The sequence below is a fragment of the Achroia grisella genome, unplaced genomic scaffold, assembly GCF_030625045.1.
Source record: "Achroia grisella isolate CSIRO2021 unplaced genomic scaffold, CSIRO_AGI_Agris_v1 utg1174, whole genome shotgun sequence".
NCBI lineage: Eukaryota > Metazoa > Arthropoda > Insecta > Lepidoptera > Pyralidae > Achroia > Achroia grisella.
The window spans coordinates 197833-218306 of record NW_026712590.1 but is presented as its reverse complement, the minus strand read 5'-3'; the positions used below and the strand labels follow the sequence as shown (position 1 = coordinate 218306).

The following is a 20474-nucleotide window of genomic DNA, read 5'->3' as shown; positions in this document are numbered from 1 at the left end:
TTTTAGTGATGAAATGGGTTTTTCTAGTCATTAAAACACAGGAAACGGCAGAAATTTAATATTAATGTGTTGTTTAATAATCGTATATATTTATATTAAAATATTTTACGCAATGTAACGCAAATGATAAACAAATAAAATAATTCGGACACTAATAAGTAGAACGAGTTTTAAATATAATGTGATAGTAGACGTAGCGTGTGCCGCTGTTTACTAGCGGTAAAGCGCACGCACTCGATTCAAGCCGCTTGATCATCTACGCACATCATTGAGTTGATGTTGCAAAGAAATCGAAGATATACAGACAGTCACGTGATGTAATTTGATAATACGCTATCTACTTAAGGTACACTTCTAAATAAATGGCAACGTTAGGATTGCACTTTAAATGGGAGTCTTTCATAATTATTACCTTGCATAAAACATTATTTTATAATATAATGTATTTTGAATATATTGACACAATGCACATGGTACATGTCAATGAGGAATAAAGTACTTTTTTTAACTGTGAAGTTTCTCAAATCGACAGTGGTCCGGAGTTTCCTCCTAAATTTCCTCCTAACCAAAAAGCACTCACTCTTTCATTGTCTCTCTCTCTCTCTCTTTAAATCTACATAAATGCATGTTAACTGAAGAATATATTTCAAAATGAACTCCTTTATCATAAGATTATTTATGTTGAAATCTATTTATTTGCCTCTTGTGTTAATAACATTGAAAGACTCCCAACTCATAATGTAAACGAGGTGTTGCCAAGTTATTCGAAATTCTTTTTAACCTTTTTAACCATTTTAATTTATCTATGACAATCACTGTACACATTTCGCTTCACTTCAACTGTCAGAGACCAAAACAATGGTTTTAAATAGAGGCACACGTTTCAGAATGATCAGTGAGTAATGTTTCCATGATTGCATGATAATACCCTGATCTCATCATCGATTATGAATGGTGTCCATAAAAACGTGTTAAGAATAATGACAACGCAATGAACAATAATACAAAGATTACAAAATTGAGCTGAAGATACTTCTATGTTACATATTTATGAAATGTCTGTACTAAGGATCGGAATACACTAAAGTATGTTTTAAAATTATATATTTGTTCCATAAGTTACTGCACTATCAAATATATAACATCGTTTGAATACAGCCTAAAATATATCATCGACAAAAAGCAGTCCTTTCATATAATAAAGACTTTTTTAAGAATGTAAATGAATTTATTTTCAGTTTAGCACTTTAACTACTAAAAACCCGCGTGGCTAAGCACCTGGAGTCGGTAATAACTGACCCTAAGAGATTAGCTACGTAATTAACGGATATATATTTGACAGTGTATTAACTCTAATATAAGAATTAGAATATTCAGTTCAATGTACAGACATAGTCTATAACATTATAAATATCATAATTACACAGGATTATCTTAAGACTTAGACGTACCTAATTAGCGACATCCATCACTACACTTGCTATCGACCGCAGTATACACCTACACTATACATTGACGCGCATCTTTGGTTTATGTGCGGGCGGGCGTTTGCGCGTTCTCATTGTTTACAATAAATCGTCTAAACACGGGCCTATAATCCGAGGCGATATGGGAGCACTGGTCGAGGGATATTAAGATCGATTCCAAGACTATAGGGAGCGCCCTAGATCGTAGAAAGCATCTTAGACTGTTTCCTACATCGTAAGTGGTGGTCTAGATCGTATCCTAGATCATAGGGAGCACGCTAAATGGTTTCGCTAGGCAAATCATTATGAATAATAATAACAAACTATGATTTGTCTCCACACGACACTGTCTATAAAAAAGATCTTAGCAGCTCTCTACCAGTACCCCGATATCTCCACCAATTTTAGCGCCGTGTGAAGATACTTTTAGCCACAATACAATACTGACGTGTAATATTGTACATTAACACGTGAAACGTCCAATAAATGTATTTTAAATATTATATTTTGTCACTTTCATTGACATTAAGAATTTAACTTTAAATAAATGACGACATGCCTTGTTAATAGTAAACCTAATCCATTCCATTCCATTTTTTTAATATGCAAGAAAGTGACATAACTCTAATAGTAAAAACAGTTTTTACGAACTAGACCATATTAAAAATGATTTAGAAAACCGTACTTTATAGTTCAGTCATTAAAGATTGTAATTGAATGCATCTCATCTACACTAACTGATGTCCTAATCACCAAAAATGAGGAAGAATGTAATCTTCCTACAAATATTATTACAATTGATACAATAAGAAACTATACTAAGCAATAGATTTCAAACTATCTATGTATATTTAGCTAAGTATAAAATGGCACGCGCGGGAACATACGCACAAACAACCCGCCATAGTCCTTATCATACGTAATTTAACTAACAAACCGTGCGAGAAACTTTCCATGTTTCAAAGTGACAATATCAATGTAAAGGGACGGCCCAAACAAACAAAAAGGCTAAATGCTGAAAGTAGAGTCCAACATACAATACAATACAATACAATACAGGTTAACGGTACAGCCAAGCCGAATGCCAATAATATTATTCAAGAAACTGAATAGCTTTGTCCTCTTCGTCATCTCATTCGTCACAATTTAGTATTAAAGGTCAATAATTGTATATATTGTAATTTATAGAATTACACTTTAATTTCTTGATGAAAGTACTTCAGTTTTATGAAAATGGTAGCTGGCTTTCAGTTTAATTAACCCTATGTTTAAACCTATATATTTAACTGTATAGACATCAAAAATGGTACTTTAAAGTTAAAGATTTAAAGTTGATTTTCCAAAAAAAACTAATGCAGTATTCTTAAAGTAGCAGCTAGTATTAGATAACTAGAATACTTTAAATTTTATACAGGATTGAAAAACACAGACCGATACAAAATCGATAATAATGTGATAAAAAAAACCTTTGAAACATCGACCGCTTCACGCTCGTACGACTGCGAACTGATGATTACTAATTAGTTATGAAAATTGTACAGTTCGCATATAATAGATTTATAATACATTATATCATATATTTAAAAAAAATCATCAGAACGCCGTCAACCATTATAACATTGGTATAACTTTACGAAAATCTTTTTAAAAACCATTTCAATATTGCACAAGAATTCGTTTATGTTTCATATGAATTTTGTAAATACATACGTATATACATATATAGAAAAATCTTTCTCGGTCCGTATTGCGACTCCCAGAGCACGGAAACAATAAATAATATTAAAAAAAACAGTAAAAATTTGTAAAGTAACACAAACACTATATGAAATATTTTCATAACCAAACTGGAATAAGAAAAAAATATTAATTTAATATTTTCGATAAAGTTACACCACACAAACAACGAAGCTTTGCACATCTTAATTGACCAACCACTAAAAAGCAGTCTTCACATTTATATTGTAATTACAATAACTAGATTAATTGTATTATAATAAAAAATACTGGACCATAAACTTGATTTAATAGGAATTACAAATAGAATTCACTTCGTACATTACAAAACTGACTTCATATATGCCGTTCAAAATTGAAACTTATTAAGTGAGATAAGTCTAAACAATACAACTTGAATACATAGAATCAATAAAGTTCACTTTCGAACAGCATAACGTCAACGTATCGCGAAGTCCTATTATAAAATATGTTATACACAATTATACGCATGTATATTTTAGATATAAAGAAAAAATGTCGCCAATCGACAAAATATCTCACGCTCATAGACTTTGCTACGAAAAAAGAAAATATTAAAAATATAACTCTATCTACTCGTTCTTTATGCTTTAACTATTGCACTCTATTTACTCTATGGATATACTACTCAAGGTTATGGATATAGCACGACCTGGCAGTGACTTTGCTTGGGCTAAATAATTGATAATTTTCTTCTAATCAGATATTTATCAGAGTACGTTACTGGACTAAGAAATGCATACAATTTCGCAGTTCAGTATCATACTTGGTTTAAATAACAGAAAATGAACATTTGGATCGTTAAACCCAATTTATACAAAATGCAAAATTAGTTCCGTAATATCATAAAACAATTTCCGAAAAATGGTTTGATGAAACGAAACTTTTTAACACATTTACACGATGAGAAATATAATGCACACTAACCAAAACTTTTTTTTTAACTGGAATGTTAACTAAGCTTACGGCCTACATGATTTTAAGTTATAACCGTCGCCTATTGTAATATTTTAATACAATTTTGAAATTTATATCTTTTGTTTAGTAAAAGTATATAATAACATAAAATAATGTGATATATTAAAGCTGACCAGTTTAATACTAGGATTTTTTTTTTATTTGCTGTAAGTGATGGTGGGGAATCAAGTGGAATGTGTTATAAATGCGATGCTCTGTACTCTTTTCCTATCAAACTCTAAAAAACTGAAAAACACCCAAGCGAAGTCACTTAGCCAAAATGATCGTCTTTGAAAAAAATGCTAGAAAAATCCGTATTTCTTTTCTCGTGACATAAATATTCATAATGCCCACAACCACATCTTATTTCATAAGAGACAAAGCCTTAATTCAAATTAATTTCACTCCTAAATTATTGTTTAACACTTTGAGCATTACTGATTGCCTCGTACGTACTGGTTTATAAACTAAAAAATAATAAATGCCATATTTGTGTTCTTAGATTTAATTTGAGAAATGCGGAATATGTCAATTCTTATTGTTATTAAAAAAAAGATAGTCACACGACGCGAACTATGACCACACATCACATAATAAATCAAACTTATCACTGATGTTAATGTATAACCTACCTTATTAGCTTCTTATATAAGGTTGCAAATTACATGATAATAAATTGTATACGAAACCACTAAGTGAGAACACATTAGTGGCAGTGATCAGATTGACATATCCTCGCGACAAATACATCATATTTCACTCCGTGAGATTCTATCTCGTACTCATCTCTAGCGTTAATTGAGTTGGTAACAAACTTGGTTCCAACGCCAAAAGTTGGTCGCCAACGTTGGACATATATGATACAAGCAATCATAAAATAATACTCCAATAATTCCACAATAGGAATTATTGTAACTACTTTGAATTTGGTATTTATTGAGCTAATTTTTAGCTGCATTTTACCGTATTAGGAACAGTCTGTTTAATCCGCAATTTCTGTGTACAGTCCTAACTAATTATTTAGCTGCCAGTTCGTTCTTATATTACAAATTATAATTGTACTGCTGACACTTAACATGTAACGTAAGACGCGTGACTCAAGATGCGACGGGACGCATAATGCCAAGTGTCAAGCGTGACGTCATCGCGACACTGCGATTGCAAAGATGGCGTCCGGCCACACAACGCACTGAGTATTTATTCCATAATTATACCATAACAACTAGAGTATTACCGCGATTCTTGGTGTGATGTTTTTGAAAACCTGTAACAGAAATCTGTTGTTAATATACAGTCATATGTTTTACGTTATAAGAGTAAACAAACTGACGATTAGTATTTACCATTAGGTGCACACTTTATATACGCCTATTACAAGATTGAGTCTAATTCATTTTGTTGTCATTCATTTCTACTTTATCGTCATTTTTATTCAATTACCACAATAATTAAAATTCTGTAGGGTTCACGTATATTGCATTCGCACGGTCACCAACTTTACCGCGTGTGCTCAACTCAACTCCACTTTATCATTACTCATTTAATTATTAATTGCCAATAATTTTACTCTGTGACCATTCTTAGACTTCTCAATTGTTATTATTTGTTGTTATTATACAATAAAACGTACAGTATAACAAATCCGTACATCTAAATGGTCCTTCGAGCCGGATCCGAGCCGGACATTTTTATTCATAAATAATTGCACAAATTACACTGTGACATTTTATACAGCATTAACTCTTAAATGTGCACATTTAAAGAGATCTAATACTGCACTAAATATTACAAAATAGGCCGTCGGTGGACTACGGGAGTCGAACGACGATGTGTAACGGGCGACGGGCGACGGACGTCGGGCCACAGGCATCGGGTGTGGGGTGTGGGGTGTGGGGTGTGTGTGGTCGGAGTGACCTGCGGGCGCGCGCGTGCAGGAGGCGGCCGTAGTTGGCGAGCGCGCAGTAGGCGGCCAGCAGCGCGGGCAGGGAGTGCGGCCGCTGCTCGGCGCCGCAGCGCGCGTGCGCGGCGAGCGCGCTGCTGCGGTAGAGCGCGGCGCGGCCGTCGGCGGGCGCACGGAACGCGGCGTGCGGGTCGTGCGCGTGCGGGTCGCGCGCGCCCCCGCACGCGGCGCTCAGCGTGCAGAAGGTCATCGCTTTCCATCCTCCGTATCTAGGACGATGAGCATGAGTAAACATATTGAAAATCTGTCGAGTAGATCTTACTGATGTCATAAAAAGTTTGGTATTTGTTACTCTTTTACGCAAAAACTACTGAACGGATTTTGATGAAACTTTAATATAGCATCAACATAGGCTATATTTTAAAAAAATATTATGTATATTGGGCGAAGTATAATGATAAATGTCAAGTAAATGTTATGCAGACTAAGTTGCTGAGTCTTTTTTATAAATATAAAATGACAACTCACTTGTCGACGACGACGACCGGTCCATTCTTATATTCCATTTGACAACCGGCGACGAATTCTATCAACGCGAACGAGTCCTTGTACGGCTCTATAAGCCTATCTACCGCCTCTTCCCTTTCAGTATCACTGCTGGCTTGCCTCACGCCCCGCACGAACTCGTTGTCGTCGGGCCTCCCGGCCACGTACTCCGTGGTATCGCCTTCCAGCCAACCGCTACACCGGATAAACTTGACACTAAGCTGATAGTCGTCCTGCAGCGAGTGCACGCTGACGTTGATGACCTCGATGACGCGGTCGGCGGGCGTGTCGTCCGGGACGCGGTCGACCTTGCGGAAGGTGTAGCAGGGGCGGCGCAGCTCGGCCTCCTGGTGCACGGACAGCGCGGGCGGCACGGGCGGCGGCGGGGGCGCGCTCTCGGGCGGAGCCCCCGCCCCCCTGGAGCCCCAATCCGGGAACTTGAACTTAGTCGGGGAGCTCAGCTTGAAATTCTTGAGGGACATTTTTGACGGACTCTTCGGAGACTTCGGCCCGTTCCTCTTCTCTGACATCGATGAAAACAAATCACCGTTCGCTATGGACTTCCTCGTCGATAGATCGCGGTTGCCGGTGCTCAGTCTTTCCAGTCTCAGTTCTGTTCTATCGTACCTGTACGCGGGCTCGGTGTCCGCTACGGGCGAATTGTTTTCCGGTATTAACCTCTCGTCGTCCGCGCAGTCGCTCTCTTGCCGCCTGTATCCGTTCGTTTCCGGCTCGGTGGGCGTGTCGACCGATGGTTTCCTGTCTGATTTTCGATACGCAACATATGTGTCTTTAGAGACGAAGCTCGCTCTGAAGTTTGCTACAAATAACTCTTTTTCTTCTTCCGTTGGCCAGAATACTTCACATTCCTAAAGAAGTGTAAAACATATACATATTAAAACCAATCATTCGTAGATTTCATTAGAATACAATATTTCCTAAAAACACATATTGAAATTTATGCTGTCGTATAACTCGATTAAATTTCTAAAAGTTCTATATATATAAGATATTACCGAAGTAGTAATGTGTGTCTCACTGTGCATCAGTAGTAGAATGAAGATAAAGCAGTAAAATTACAGCATTTGAAGGCTTAATCCTCCGGAATTGCAACGTCTAGGTGTTACCACGGTTACTGATAACATGATATCCGTGGTACTATTCATGTACACGGTTACCACTTAACAGCAGGTGGGTAACTTGTTACATAAAAAAAACGGAATATGTGTTGGGACATAGTAGACGTGAAACTTAAACAAACAAGTCTTTTTCTGTCACAACACGACAGCGGACTCCTCACTTTCCGCGCGTGCGACTGCCGATGTCCTCTCACCGCCCTCACCAGCCGTCCAGGGCTCTAGGCGACTGTAACGCTTTTTCGAGACCGAAATATCCTAACAGAGCATATAGAAGTGAAACTTCTAGATTCACTTTAAAAATATATCCGTTACTACGTACTTCGAAGAGTTGGACAGTACGATACTTGACGCAATTAGGGCAAGATTGTGCATATGTAATTGATGATTGTAGAATAGATTATACCGGGTCGGTAGCGTCGCTGAGCAGCAGCACGAGCTGCGCCGTGTGGTCCCAGAGCAGCCGCCACAGGTCGGCCGCGAGCCGCGCCGGGTGCTGCGCCACTGCCCACTCGCGCAGCCGCCGCCGCCCGCACACCCACGACGCGTTCACGTACTCGCTACCTGCATATACCACACTCCCACTCTTACCACCACTCTTTACAGCTACACTTAAAATTGATTTACAGTAGCCGTATATGTGCGACTATGATTTTATATGAATGGAAAATAAGTTGGTAAATAAACAACTCAATTCCAGTTTCTCCAGTTATATGTAATGGTTACCACTTACCGACAGGTGGGTCGTCAACTTATTTGACATTACAAGTCACATAGAATAAAAGTAATGTGTGCTGGGACACAACAATAGAAGTAAAACTTTAACGAACAAGTCTCATTCTCTGACAACGCGATAGCGGACTCCGGCTCTCCGCGCGACTATTTCCCTGTCGGTTTTATGAATGATTAATTTTTATATTTTTATGGTGTGTTTATTTTAACATCGTGTACACTAACATGAACTATAATACTAAAAAAACGGTCGAGAAAGCCTGCCAATAGCTACACTGTTTATTATAAACCAGGTTGCGCGTTACCGTCGACGCCCGGCTTGGGCACGAGCAGCACGCGCGCGGCGTCGGAGGGCAGCACGCCGCCGACGCGGTTCTTGTCCGCGTTGTGCGCCGCGCGCGCGCTCACGCTCGCCTCCGTGCACGACCGCGTGATCAGCTGCACACACACACACACACACACACACATATATATATATATATACACGCTACTATTACCACCATGCTACGAGATCTATAGTCTGTGTATATATCATCTATGCCAGAAAGAATATACACAGTTTCAAAGAGTTAGTGATTGCACCAATAAAAGCTTACGTAACAATAACTGATTTTACCTAAATGTCGTTTGGCTAAAGTTAGTAATTCGTTTTATGGCAATTGCGTAAGGTTTTACAATAAAATACCAGAGTCTGTTATAAATCTGCCAGAGAAAATATTTAAATGTCAAATAAAACAGTTCCTTTGCAAAAAGCTTACTTAAATTTAAGAATTCGTTAACGATAATAATGTTTTTATAGAAAAACTTTAAATCCATAGCACTGAAAATATTATCTGATTACACTAATAATAAGTGCGTAGCGATTTCTATATTGATTATCGCATGCCTCTTACTTGTTATACTGTAATTATTTATATAAAAAAACATCTATTAAAAGAGCAACACACAAGTTTCTTGCTCATTCTTTTTGTGATGAATCTGCATTCCGAATGAATGGTAGAATCAAAATATGACTATTCAAAAGTGCTTGTAATGAGATTATTTGAATAAAGATTATTTCTATTTCTATAGTCTGTTTTTTATATCTCAGAATAAAAATTTGCCGAGACCTATTTTGCCAGCTATTGCGATTCTTAAATAGTGTTGTGGTACTATCTCACTTAATCGGAATTAATGTGTAAGTTATATCAAACGCATTAGAAATTAATACTTATCAATTTAGTCACCGAGATTAAAAAACAGACTACAGTTGTAACGACCTATCCTGCAAAATATTTTGCGTAGTTCAGTATGTTTTGTAACATGAGGGATTTTTTAATTCATACAGTGCTATCTGATCCCAAAGACCTTGCGTTATGGGTACTATGCAAGTAATAGAAATACTTACACACATACATAACATAAAGAGAAAAAACTTCCAAATAGCAATTGTTATGGGTATTTAACTAATTTGAATTTTGTATCTGATATGATCATACATCCAACTGTTAAATAAGTAACTACACTCTCTTATTAATGAGTAATTTGGGAAATTTCTACGAATTTAATATATTGACAGGATACTTACCAGATACTGTTTCTCCAACAAATTAACAGGCGGCGGTCCCTGGTACGTGTGATGTCGGTTAGCTAACGATCGCATGCGTTCCAACAACGCGTAATTCTCAGCTCGATTCACCCTGCATAATTTAATTTACATAAAATTAATAACACAAAATGAAACTTTATAAATCTCATTATTAAGTTGAAATTATAAATAACAAACTTACCTCCTAATCTCTTCCTTTTCAATCTCACTCATGTTGTTATACGCCTGCATCTTCTTACTATACGTATCAGTAGACCGCGGCGCTAGATCGTACACACCCTCATTTTCATCACCGTTCACCATCCCATCTTTCTGTTCACTGTCGACGTCCAGGTCCCTAGCGGACGACTGTGACTTGCTCTGTTCACTGTTCAACTCGTCCGTCTTTATAGACATCTGACTACCGTTCTCCAATACTTCCTTCTCACTACACTCATTCGCTTGACTGGATTTCACACTTGACGTTTCATCTACACCGTTCGTGAGGTCATTAACACTTTTAGTATTGGAATTTAAATCTAGAACAGCCAATTCGTCTTCTGTGATTGGTAGCAGTAGTTTTACTAAATATTCTCTAGCTTTCTCGAACTCTACTTCTGTGTCGCCGGAACGTACGTGTTCTAATAACGCGTCGTGGACGAAAACGTATTGTTCTTCGGTTTGGACTAGGTGGTTTCGTTGTGTACGAGCACGACATAGGAACCCGAGAGGAGATAGGGTGCCAGTTAGTTTCAACTGGTTCAGTTGTGCGTCTAAGACAATATACGTTCCTGTACGACCGACGCCGGCGCTGTAACAAATATTTTATCAATCCACATGTGGCCATTATATTTAAAAAACAGTACAGTTTAGTAGCTTCCAAATAGCATAGACAACACTAATAGCGTGTAGGGGTACTGCATATTTATTTATTTTCGGAATATTCAGCACGCTTTAGACGTACGGGACATGTCTTTTCTTTAATAGCGTGACAAAATCTCTCCGCCAGAGAAGCGACGAGGTGTATACAATTCCTACACACTAAAAAACCACACGGTGTACCTACGAGAGCCATTGCCGGTGCAGTGTAGAATAGGTCCTGTTCTGTGACCTATTTGTGTGGAACGTACCTCACCTTGTAGATGGTATAAGGCAGGCTCCGTCTCGTTAGGGAGCCCTCTTAGTGGGGCACGTACCTGCAGTGCACGAGCACGGTGCCAGGATCTGCGGCGGCGGCCTGCACGAACGGCAGCACGGCCAGCGGGTGGCGCGGCGTGCCGTGGTCGGGCCACACCGTGTAGTGGTACTGTACCACGCTACGGCTACCGTCCTCGCCATCCGTGCTTTCGTTGCCATTGCCTTCGCTTGCGTTGCTCGCTTCGCTACCCTGATTACATATAATTATATTAGATACAAGACAAACAATTCGTATTCACTAACACATACAAATACGTAGCAAAAACATTAAATTTAGTGTATATGTAAATAGTAATACTTTGATAGACCTGTGTGTAGCAAATTGCTCCTAAATATACTTACCAATAAAATATCATGTACCTACTAATATACCAAAGAAATGTTAAGTTAAAAGTGCACGTGACGCTCCGCTAGTACCTTGTGCACGTGACGCTCGCACGCGCATGTGCCGCACGGTGTAGGCGGCGCGCACGTCACCAGCACGCCGCCGCCGTGCACGTGACGCTCCGCTAGTACCTTGTGCACGTGACGCTCGCACGCGCATGTGTCGCACGGTGTAGGCGGCGCGCACGTCACCAGCACGCCGCCGCCGTGCACGTGACGCTCCGCTAGTACCTTGTGCACGTGACGCTCGCACGCGCATGTGTCGCACGGTGTAGGCGGCGCGCACGTCACCAGCACGCCGCCGCCGTGCACGTGACGCTCCGCTAGTACCTTGTGCACGTGACGCTCGCACGCGCATGTGCCGCACGGTGTATGCGGCGCGCACGTCACCAGCACGCCGCCGCCGTGCACGTGACGCTCCGCTAGTACCTTGTGCGGGTGCGCTCGCACACGCATGTGCCGCACGGTGTAGGCGGCGCGCACGTCACCAGCACGCCGCCGCCGTGCACGTGACGCTCCGCTAGTACCTTGTGCACGTGACGCTCGCACGCGCATGTGTCGCACGGTGTAGGCGGCGCGCACGTCACCAGCACGCCGCCGCCGTGCACGTGACGCTCCGCTAGTACCTTGTGCACGTGACGCTCGCACGCGCATGTGTCGCACGGTGTAGGCGGCGCGCACGTCACCAGCACGCCGCCGCCGTGCACGTGACGCTCCGCTAGTACCTTGTGCGGGTGCGCTCGCACGCGCATGTGCCGCACGGTGTAGGCGGCGCGCACGTCACCAGCACGCCGCCGCCGTGCACGTGACGCTCCGCTAGTACCTTGTGCGGGTGCGCTCGCACGCGCATGTGCCGCACGGTGTAGGCGGCGCGCACGTCCTCGTGCAGCAGCGTCACCAGCACGCCGCCGTGCGTCGCCGAGCTGCCGCGCCCGCCGCCCGGCCAGTACATGTCGCACTTGCGCTGCAATCAAAGTAGAAACGTGAGGTACAAATGTTAGCTTTCTACCATACAGTACTCCCGAATCCTTAATTACATCCACTTCGCGAATTTTATTGTTGTTTATGTGATAGACAAAATGTATTATTGTCGTATTTCTTGAAAATTTAACATGCTGTTATTAAGATTCAGTTGCGTATTCTTATTTTTACACGAATCTATTACGACTATTGACATCAATTTACAATAACTCTATTACTTTCGCAAAATTCAAGTCGTCTGCATACAAGTAGGGTTCTGAGTAATGAAAACAAATGATTATGTCATTTATTGATTGAGAGATTGAATAAAATAGGCCCTAATTGGGAGCCCTGCGGTAAACCAAAACTGAATAACAACATTTTAAGTAACCATTTCCAAATGTTGACTTACCCTTCCTCGCTCGACAAGATTTGTGATCATTACGATAGTGTGCACCCGATGTTGCCAAATCATGCGCCAGAAGGCATCCAGTGTAGCCGGTGTCGGACCCTGAGTAGCTATATACCGCCGCCTCCATATCAGCCATTCGAGTTTAACGCGCGTTGGTACACCATCTGAAAACAAAATTAATCTATCAACATTTCACGAACCACTAGATATTACTTCAGTGCGTAAGTGAATGAAAATGAACTTAAAATCTAAATTAATTATGGTCGAATTTTGATCACTGGCTAACAACTTAACATGTTTAATAGTTATTCTATTTCGTTGATATTATAAATACACTACAACTTGTTCAGGCGCGATTATATGAATATGTGGCCCAAAATTTTATTCTAATACTGCAACACTGCAACGCCGTCAACACGGTTACAGTTTCATATTTGAAATAAACTAACGATCGCATACAAATATGTGTATGCGATCGTTAGTTTATTTCACATACATACCTACATAAATATACCTACCTACACATTCATTATACCATTTTCAAGTAAAAAAACTAGCCAGAAATCTCCGACTTTTATTATACAATCATGATCCTCATCTTACAAAAAGGAGCAAAGAAAACTGAAAACTAGATTTATTTAGATACGTATATTATTTGTGTAAGAAGCGGTATAAAACGATGACGACTTAGGCTTTGAAGTCGGCTACCGCAAGGGAAATCCCAAGTAGCGCCCGAGACTTGTGACACGGGTGTAGGTACCTTCACTACTTGCAGCTTCCCCTCCAGGCCCAACTAAAACTGGGATAAATCCATTCCTAATACAATTCACTTTAGTATCCAAAACACAACCGGCACGCTCTGCGCTCGTCGACTGAATGCCGTGGCTCACCCAACAAAAGAGAGATTATTCAACTACCTACCTCCATATTTATAGACCGAAGTCAGTGTAGTAGGTCGATCTATAAATACTAGATGGCGCTATTCACAATATTTGTAATAATATTTACATTGGGTACTTCATTTGTACTAAACACAAACTATCTTCTTTTAATATCTTTTTAAAATATCGGATTTTTTCTACAATATTGATGTGAACTCTCACATTTGTGACGGTTACCAATTTTCATCAGCTGGGCTGTCAGCTTATTTACCCTTCCAGTTAAATAATTTAAATAAACTCACCCATATTGACGTATACATCATCAAGTTCGCCGTCGTCATCACTGTGCTCACTGTCGGTGTCCTCATTCTGATCATCCGATTCTACGATGCCGGAGAATTCTATATTCAGAAATGCTGATTCTATTCCCTCGGCGAGGTCCGGCGGTGGTTTCACTGGTTTTAATGATGGTTGCCTGTATGAATGAAATAATACAATAAGCTTATGCACTTGAAAATTACTTTACATTTTCTCTTTCTTTTTATTGCATAAATAAGCCTAATGGATTTATATTATTTTGTTTATTGAGTCTAGGCCACATGGGTGTAAACTCAATTTGATTGAGATTGGCCACATGGGCCTAGACTCAATAACGGTCGGTTTGATCACCAATAAAGAAGGTCGTAACGCTTACAGTAACAGTAGTCAAGTTTCCGTACTGAAGACTTGTTACTGTAATTTGAATTTTAGTTTGTCATTATAATTAATTTTCCTAGTGATTTATTCCAAAAACTATAAGTTTCTTAAGTGAACAGTTACATTTTTGTATCTATAATTATGTACGCTACATAGGAGGGACATAAAAATTTTAGGAACCCTAAGGTCATGGCCCCATTGCACAAAAAAGGTTTGGGGAGCCCCTCACCGTATAGCCGTCGTGAGTGTTGCCTTTCTAAAATTCTTATTAGATAAGGATTTTAGAAAGGCTTCTCTGCTGTCGTATATGCCACAGACGAGGTCGGGGAGCACCGGTCTAGTGTTCGTTAGGTACCTGCGCGGGCGCTGCAGCCTGCGTCGCAGGCGCGCGCGCGCGGCGGGCTCGAGCGCGGGCAGCATGCCGTCGATGAAGTTGGCGTTGACGTAGTCGCAGGCGGCGCCGCGGCCCGCGCCCAGCACACACGCCACAGACGAGGTCGGGGAGCACCGGTCTAGTGTTCGTTAGGTACCTGCGCGGGCGCTGCAGCCTGCGTCGCAGGCGGCGCCGCGGCCCGCGCCCAGCACACACGCCACAGACGAGGTCGGGGAGCACCGGTCTAGTGTTCGTTAGGTACCTGCGCGGGCGCTGCATTGACGCAGTCGCGCGCGCGGCGCCGCGGCATGCCGTCGATGAAGTTGGCCACGCACGGCCCGCGGCCCGCGCCCACGCACCCCGCCGCGCCGCACCGCGCCCCCGCCGACACGCACACGCGCGAGTGGTCGTCTGCGTACACGCAACAACTATATTGACACGCTACCTCCACGCGAATATATTACCACCGCTTAATCGACTCCGCGGACCGGTCGCGATGGTCTAACGACCGAAAATTTATTTCGGATGATCGTTGGTTCTAGTCCTCGCACGGTACGAACACTTGTATTTATGAGTATGACTATTTGTTTGGTCTAGGTGTTTTCTATGTACATTGTGTGCATTTACAAAAAATAATGTATTTAATATTTCTATCAGCAGTACACATAACATAAGCTCTGCTTAGCTTAGGATTAGAGATGCTGTGTTAATTGTCCTGATGTATTATGAAAATAAATAGAAACAGTATTACGAACGATCTACTATATCTATAAGTAAATACTTACATGCAGTAATATTCAGATATCTGTTCTTCTGTTTGTTTTCAGGTCGCTGACTGTGATGACTGGTATGGCCTAATGCCGCCGACTTTGTAACCACGATCTCGTACTCTTTGCTATATGAATTAGAATTTATTTTTATTAAATTTGTTACAAATTTTGTATGACTGGAGATAGATTTTATCTGCCTAAAAAACAAATAAGAAATATAGCTAGTTTACTAGCTTATAATATAAATGACCCCACTATAAGTAATATAATGGGTTGCACTAATCCAATTAGTAGTATTTGTACTAATGTTAATACTAAACATTCTGAAAATATTGACATAAATATTGATTCTAGTAAGAATCCTTTTATTTACAATAATTTAAATATGACTGCAGATTTAAACTGCTGAAAAAGACAAAGGGAAAGCTATCAGAATTGAAAATTGTTCACCAGAACATACAAAGTTTTCTCGGCTGTGAATTAATTATTCAATTGTTTTTAGAAAAAAATAATATAGATGTTCTATGTTTAACTGAACATTGGCTCAAAGTGAGCAATATGATGTTAAGCTTAAACAATTATAATATTGTCAGCTGCTTTAATAGAAAAATAGTAAATAGAGGAGGTTCCATGATATTGGTGAAAAATAATATAAAAGTAAAAGAACGTAGTGATATTGGAAATCTTTCCGTTGAGTGTTGTATTGAAATTTCCTGTGTGGAACTAGAAAATTATATAGTTATGTGTGTATATAGACCTCCAAATAGTGATTATAATTTATTTGAAGAGGTAATGGAAGATATTTTAAAAAGAGTATTTAATATTAACAAAAAAATTATAGTGTGTGGTGATTTCAATGTTGACATTTTATCACATAACACCACAAAAACTAAATTAATGAGTTTATTTCAATCTTTTGACTTGAGTAATGTCTTCCACGAACCCACTCGTATCACAGCCACGTCTGCTACTTGTTTGGATAACATATTTAGCAACAGTGAATATTTAGATAAAATAATATTAAACAACCTTCCTTCTGATCACTGTGGTCAATTAGTAATTTTTCCAAATCACGTAAACAAAATTAGGAAAATTAATTTATTAAAAAGAGACTTGACTAGTTATAAGATAAATAAATTTAAAATATCAGTTCGTAGTAAATTAGATTTTTGTCCTCAATCTGATGAACCTAACAAACTTTATACAGATTTCTTCAATATTGTTTCTTACGAATATAATAAGGCTTTTAACAAAAAAACTATCAGTATTAGTAACAAAACTAAATTTTCAGAATGGGCTACAAAGGGAATTCTTAAAAGTAGAAATATATTATTTGATTTATATGATCAAAAAAAATACCGTTTCGATAGTACATTCGTAAATTATGTAAAAAGATACTCAAAAACTTTTAAAAAGGTATGTAATGTAGCAAAGTCTAATTATCTAAATAAAAAAATTAAAGAATCCAAGGATAAGATTAGGACAGTGTGGAATATTATTAATAAAGAAACTGGCAAAGTTAAAAGTCCATATAATGATTTTACGTTAAATTATAATGAGAAACTAGTAACGTCCACAAAAGAAATAGTCAATATTTTTGAAAAATTTTTCGCTAGTATTCCAACTGATATTACGTCCTCTTTGGACTCTTCTCCAAGTACAGCTAAATCATTCCTTATTGACAATGTTGCTTCGTGTCCGGTTACATTTAAATTTACATTTATTGACATTGCTACAATTACGAAAACATTTAAACAATTAAATTAAAAAAATACTGAAGACCATTGGGGCATGTCTGTTAAAGTTATTAACACCGCTATAGATGTTATTGCTCCATATTTAGTAACTATCTTCAATAAATGTATTTTTGACGGTGTTTTTCCCAATTTAATGAAACATAGTAAAATAACTCCACTTTTTAAGTTAGGGGATAAAACTGAAGTAGGTAATTATAGGCCCATTTCTATCTTACCAGTACTAAGTAAAGTGTTTGAAAAAATTATGCTCAATCAGATGCTTCACCACTTTAAAATAAATAGACTGCTTCACAGTCGGCAATTTGGTTTCACGGCCGGTAAATCAACTACTGACGCTGGTGTAGCTTTAATGAAACACATTTTTGACTGTTGGGAGAGGTCACAGGATGCTATCGGTGTATTCTGTGACCTCTCAAAAGCATTTGATTGCGTTGATCATGAAACACTCTTACTCAAATTAGAATATTACGGTATTAGATATGAAGCACTATGCATGATGAAATCCTATCTAAATAATAGAATGCAAGTTGTTGAAATAAATGGTGTAAAGTCTGAGGGAACTAGTATTAAAATGGGTGTTCCTCAGGGCTCTATTCTAGGTCCTTTCTTATTTTTAGTTTACATAAACGATCTTCCTTATATGGTAGAAAAGATAGCTGACATAGTTCTGTTTGCTGATGATACTTCATTAGTATTCAAAGTCAATCGACATATTGATGATATGGACGAAGTAAACGGTTCTCTCTCTTATGTTTTAAAATGGTTTACGGCAAATAATATGCTACTAAAGGCAAATAAAACTAAATGTATCAAATTTACTCTCCCCAATGTAAGGCCGGTAGATTCAAAAATCGTATTGGACAATAAATCTATTAATTTTGTTGACGATACTGTATTTCTAGGTATCACATTAGATTCCAAGTTGCAATGGGGTGCTCATATTACTAAATTGGCGAGTCGACTTAGTTCTGCCGCTTACGCGGTAAGAAGAATTAGACAATTAACAGACGTGGCAACGGCTAAACTTGTCTATTTTAGCTATTTCCATAGCATTATGTCGTATGGTATTTTGTTATGGGGCAAAGCAGCTGATATAAATACAATATTTACTTTACAAAAGAGGGCCATTCGCTCCATTTATGGTATGGGTTCCAGGGAGTCATTGCGAGAGTGTTTTAAGGAATCAAATATCCTCACCGTTGCTTCTCAATACATTTATGAAAATATCATCTATGCCAGAAGGAATATAGACAGTTTCAAAAGAGTTAGTGATTGCACTAATAAAAGCTTACGTAACAATAACAAACTGATTTTACCTAAATGTCGTTTGGCTAAAGTTAGTAATTCGTTTTATGGCAATTGCGTAAGGTTTTACAATAAAATACCAGAGTCTGTTATAAATCTGCCAGAAAAAAGATTTAAATGTCAAATAAAACACTTCCTTTGCAAAAAAGCTTACTATAAAATTGAAGAATTCGTTAACGATAATAATGTTTTTGTAGAAAAATTTTAAATACATAGCACTGACAATATTATCTGATTACACTAATAATGAGTGCGTAGCGATTTCTATGTTGATTGTCGCATGCCTCTTACTTGTTACACTGTAATTATTTATATAAAAAAAAAAACATCTATCAAAAAGAGCAACACACAAGTTTCTTGCTCATTCTTCTTGTGATGAATCTGCATTCCGAATGAGTGGTAGAATCAAAATATGACTATTCAAAAGTGCTTGTAATGAGTTTATTTGAATAAAGATTATTTCTATTTTTTCTATTTTTTAATTTGACAAACTTAACACAGGATACTTGGTAATTTATTTTTATAAAATTTATATTTTACTATCTACTTATCAGAACCCTGTTTAATCTAATAATAGGTAGCATAGAAAGAAACTTCGTTTCGTTGACAATTAACAATATTGAAATTGACGTTTGCTGTCAATCGTGTAATATAATACTAGTAGGTAGTGTTTTTTATTGATTTCATGTATAGGCATAAAGGCCTAGTTTTTAAAAGATATTAGCACTCTGCCCCTTTTTTTATATAAACTGTATGTAGAGTAATTTTCGTGAAAAGGACTACTCGCTTTACACATCAATATATGTATTACGGAGTCGACTCGAAAGCGTTCCTCACGCTTTTTAATAAAATGTATTTTTAATAGAATGTATGCAATAGTGATACCTGAAGCCGATGTCTCCGTCGGCGTGCAGCGCGGCGACGTGCGCGGGGAAGTCCCTGGCGGGCACGGCGGGGTGGTGCGGGCCCGCCATGCGCGGGGGGCGCGCCGCCGCGGCCGCGCACTCCGCGCCCTCCGCCGCCCCCGCGCACCCCGCGCCCGGGCCCGCGCCGCACGCCGCGCCCGCAGGCGAACAGTTCGCTACTGGACACACGCACAGGGACGGGGAACTTAGTAACCGTTACTATAGGTAGGCCCCCTATGAGGTGGCTGTTAGACAGTGGCCCGTTTCGATCTGTCTTATACATACATATATACATGCTGATTTCTTTCTTACGAAATTTTTTTTTATTATTATTTTTATATTCCCAATTAAATAGGTATTCTTGTATTTAGATAAGGCACATCTTTGTAATGTCAATATATGAGGAGGGCGCGGGATATTCAATACTTAAACGCGCGATATTACAGGGTCGCCATGATACCGACCTAGAAACGACCAAATCCCGAGTAATAGTACTACTTTACTTTACTTATCATAACATTATATATACCTTAATTCACCCTTACACCTCATTTGCTAGTAATTTATCGTATCAGGGTGATCTCCGGGCATTTACTCATAGAAACCATCGTGATTAATTCCTAGTGTATTCGCTATGATGGGCCAATTCACCTGACTTGTTACTCATCCATCACGGATGAGCAAAAAGTCAGGCGAATGCAATGCACCATTCTCTTATAAACAATAAAAAAATCCCGTAACTAATATGAACATCGCGGATATCTACACAAGC

The 20474-nt window shown here is 39.0% G+C and overlaps 1 protein-coding gene across 1 annotated transcript in view; it reads right to left on the bottom strand.

Moving 5' to 3' along the window:
- Positions 1–4121: 4121 nt before the first annotated feature.
- Positions 4122–20474, bottom strand: part of LOC131851507 (uncharacterized) — a 32396-nt gene continuing 16043 nt past the window's right edge. Inside the window, exons 8-22 of the mRNA XM_059202018.1 lie at positions 19683–19881; positions 15751–15860; positions 15320–15376; positions 14948–15068; positions 14199–14371; positions 13016–13179; positions 12449–12607; positions 11259–11449; positions 10265–10873; positions 10063–10174; positions 8801–8933; positions 8170–8327; positions 6610–7496; positions 6096–6350; positions 4122–5445 (exon numbers count right to left, since the gene is read on the bottom strand). Of these exons, the coding sequence (XP_059058001.1) occupies positions 5412–5445; positions 6096–6350; positions 6610–7496; positions 8170–8327; positions 8801–8933; positions 10063–10174; positions 10265–10873; positions 11259–11449; positions 12449–12607; positions 13016–13179; positions 14199–14371; positions 14948–15068; positions 15320–15376; positions 15751–15860; positions 19683–19881 (3362 nt within the window). The 3' untranslated portion in view covers positions 4122–5411. The remainder of the gene's footprint in view (positions 5446–6095; positions 6351–6609; positions 7497–8169; positions 8328–8800; positions 8934–10062; positions 10175–10264; positions 10874–11258; positions 11450–12448; positions 12608–13015; positions 13180–14198; positions 14372–14947; positions 15069–15319; positions 15377–15750; positions 15861–19682; positions 19882–20474) is intronic.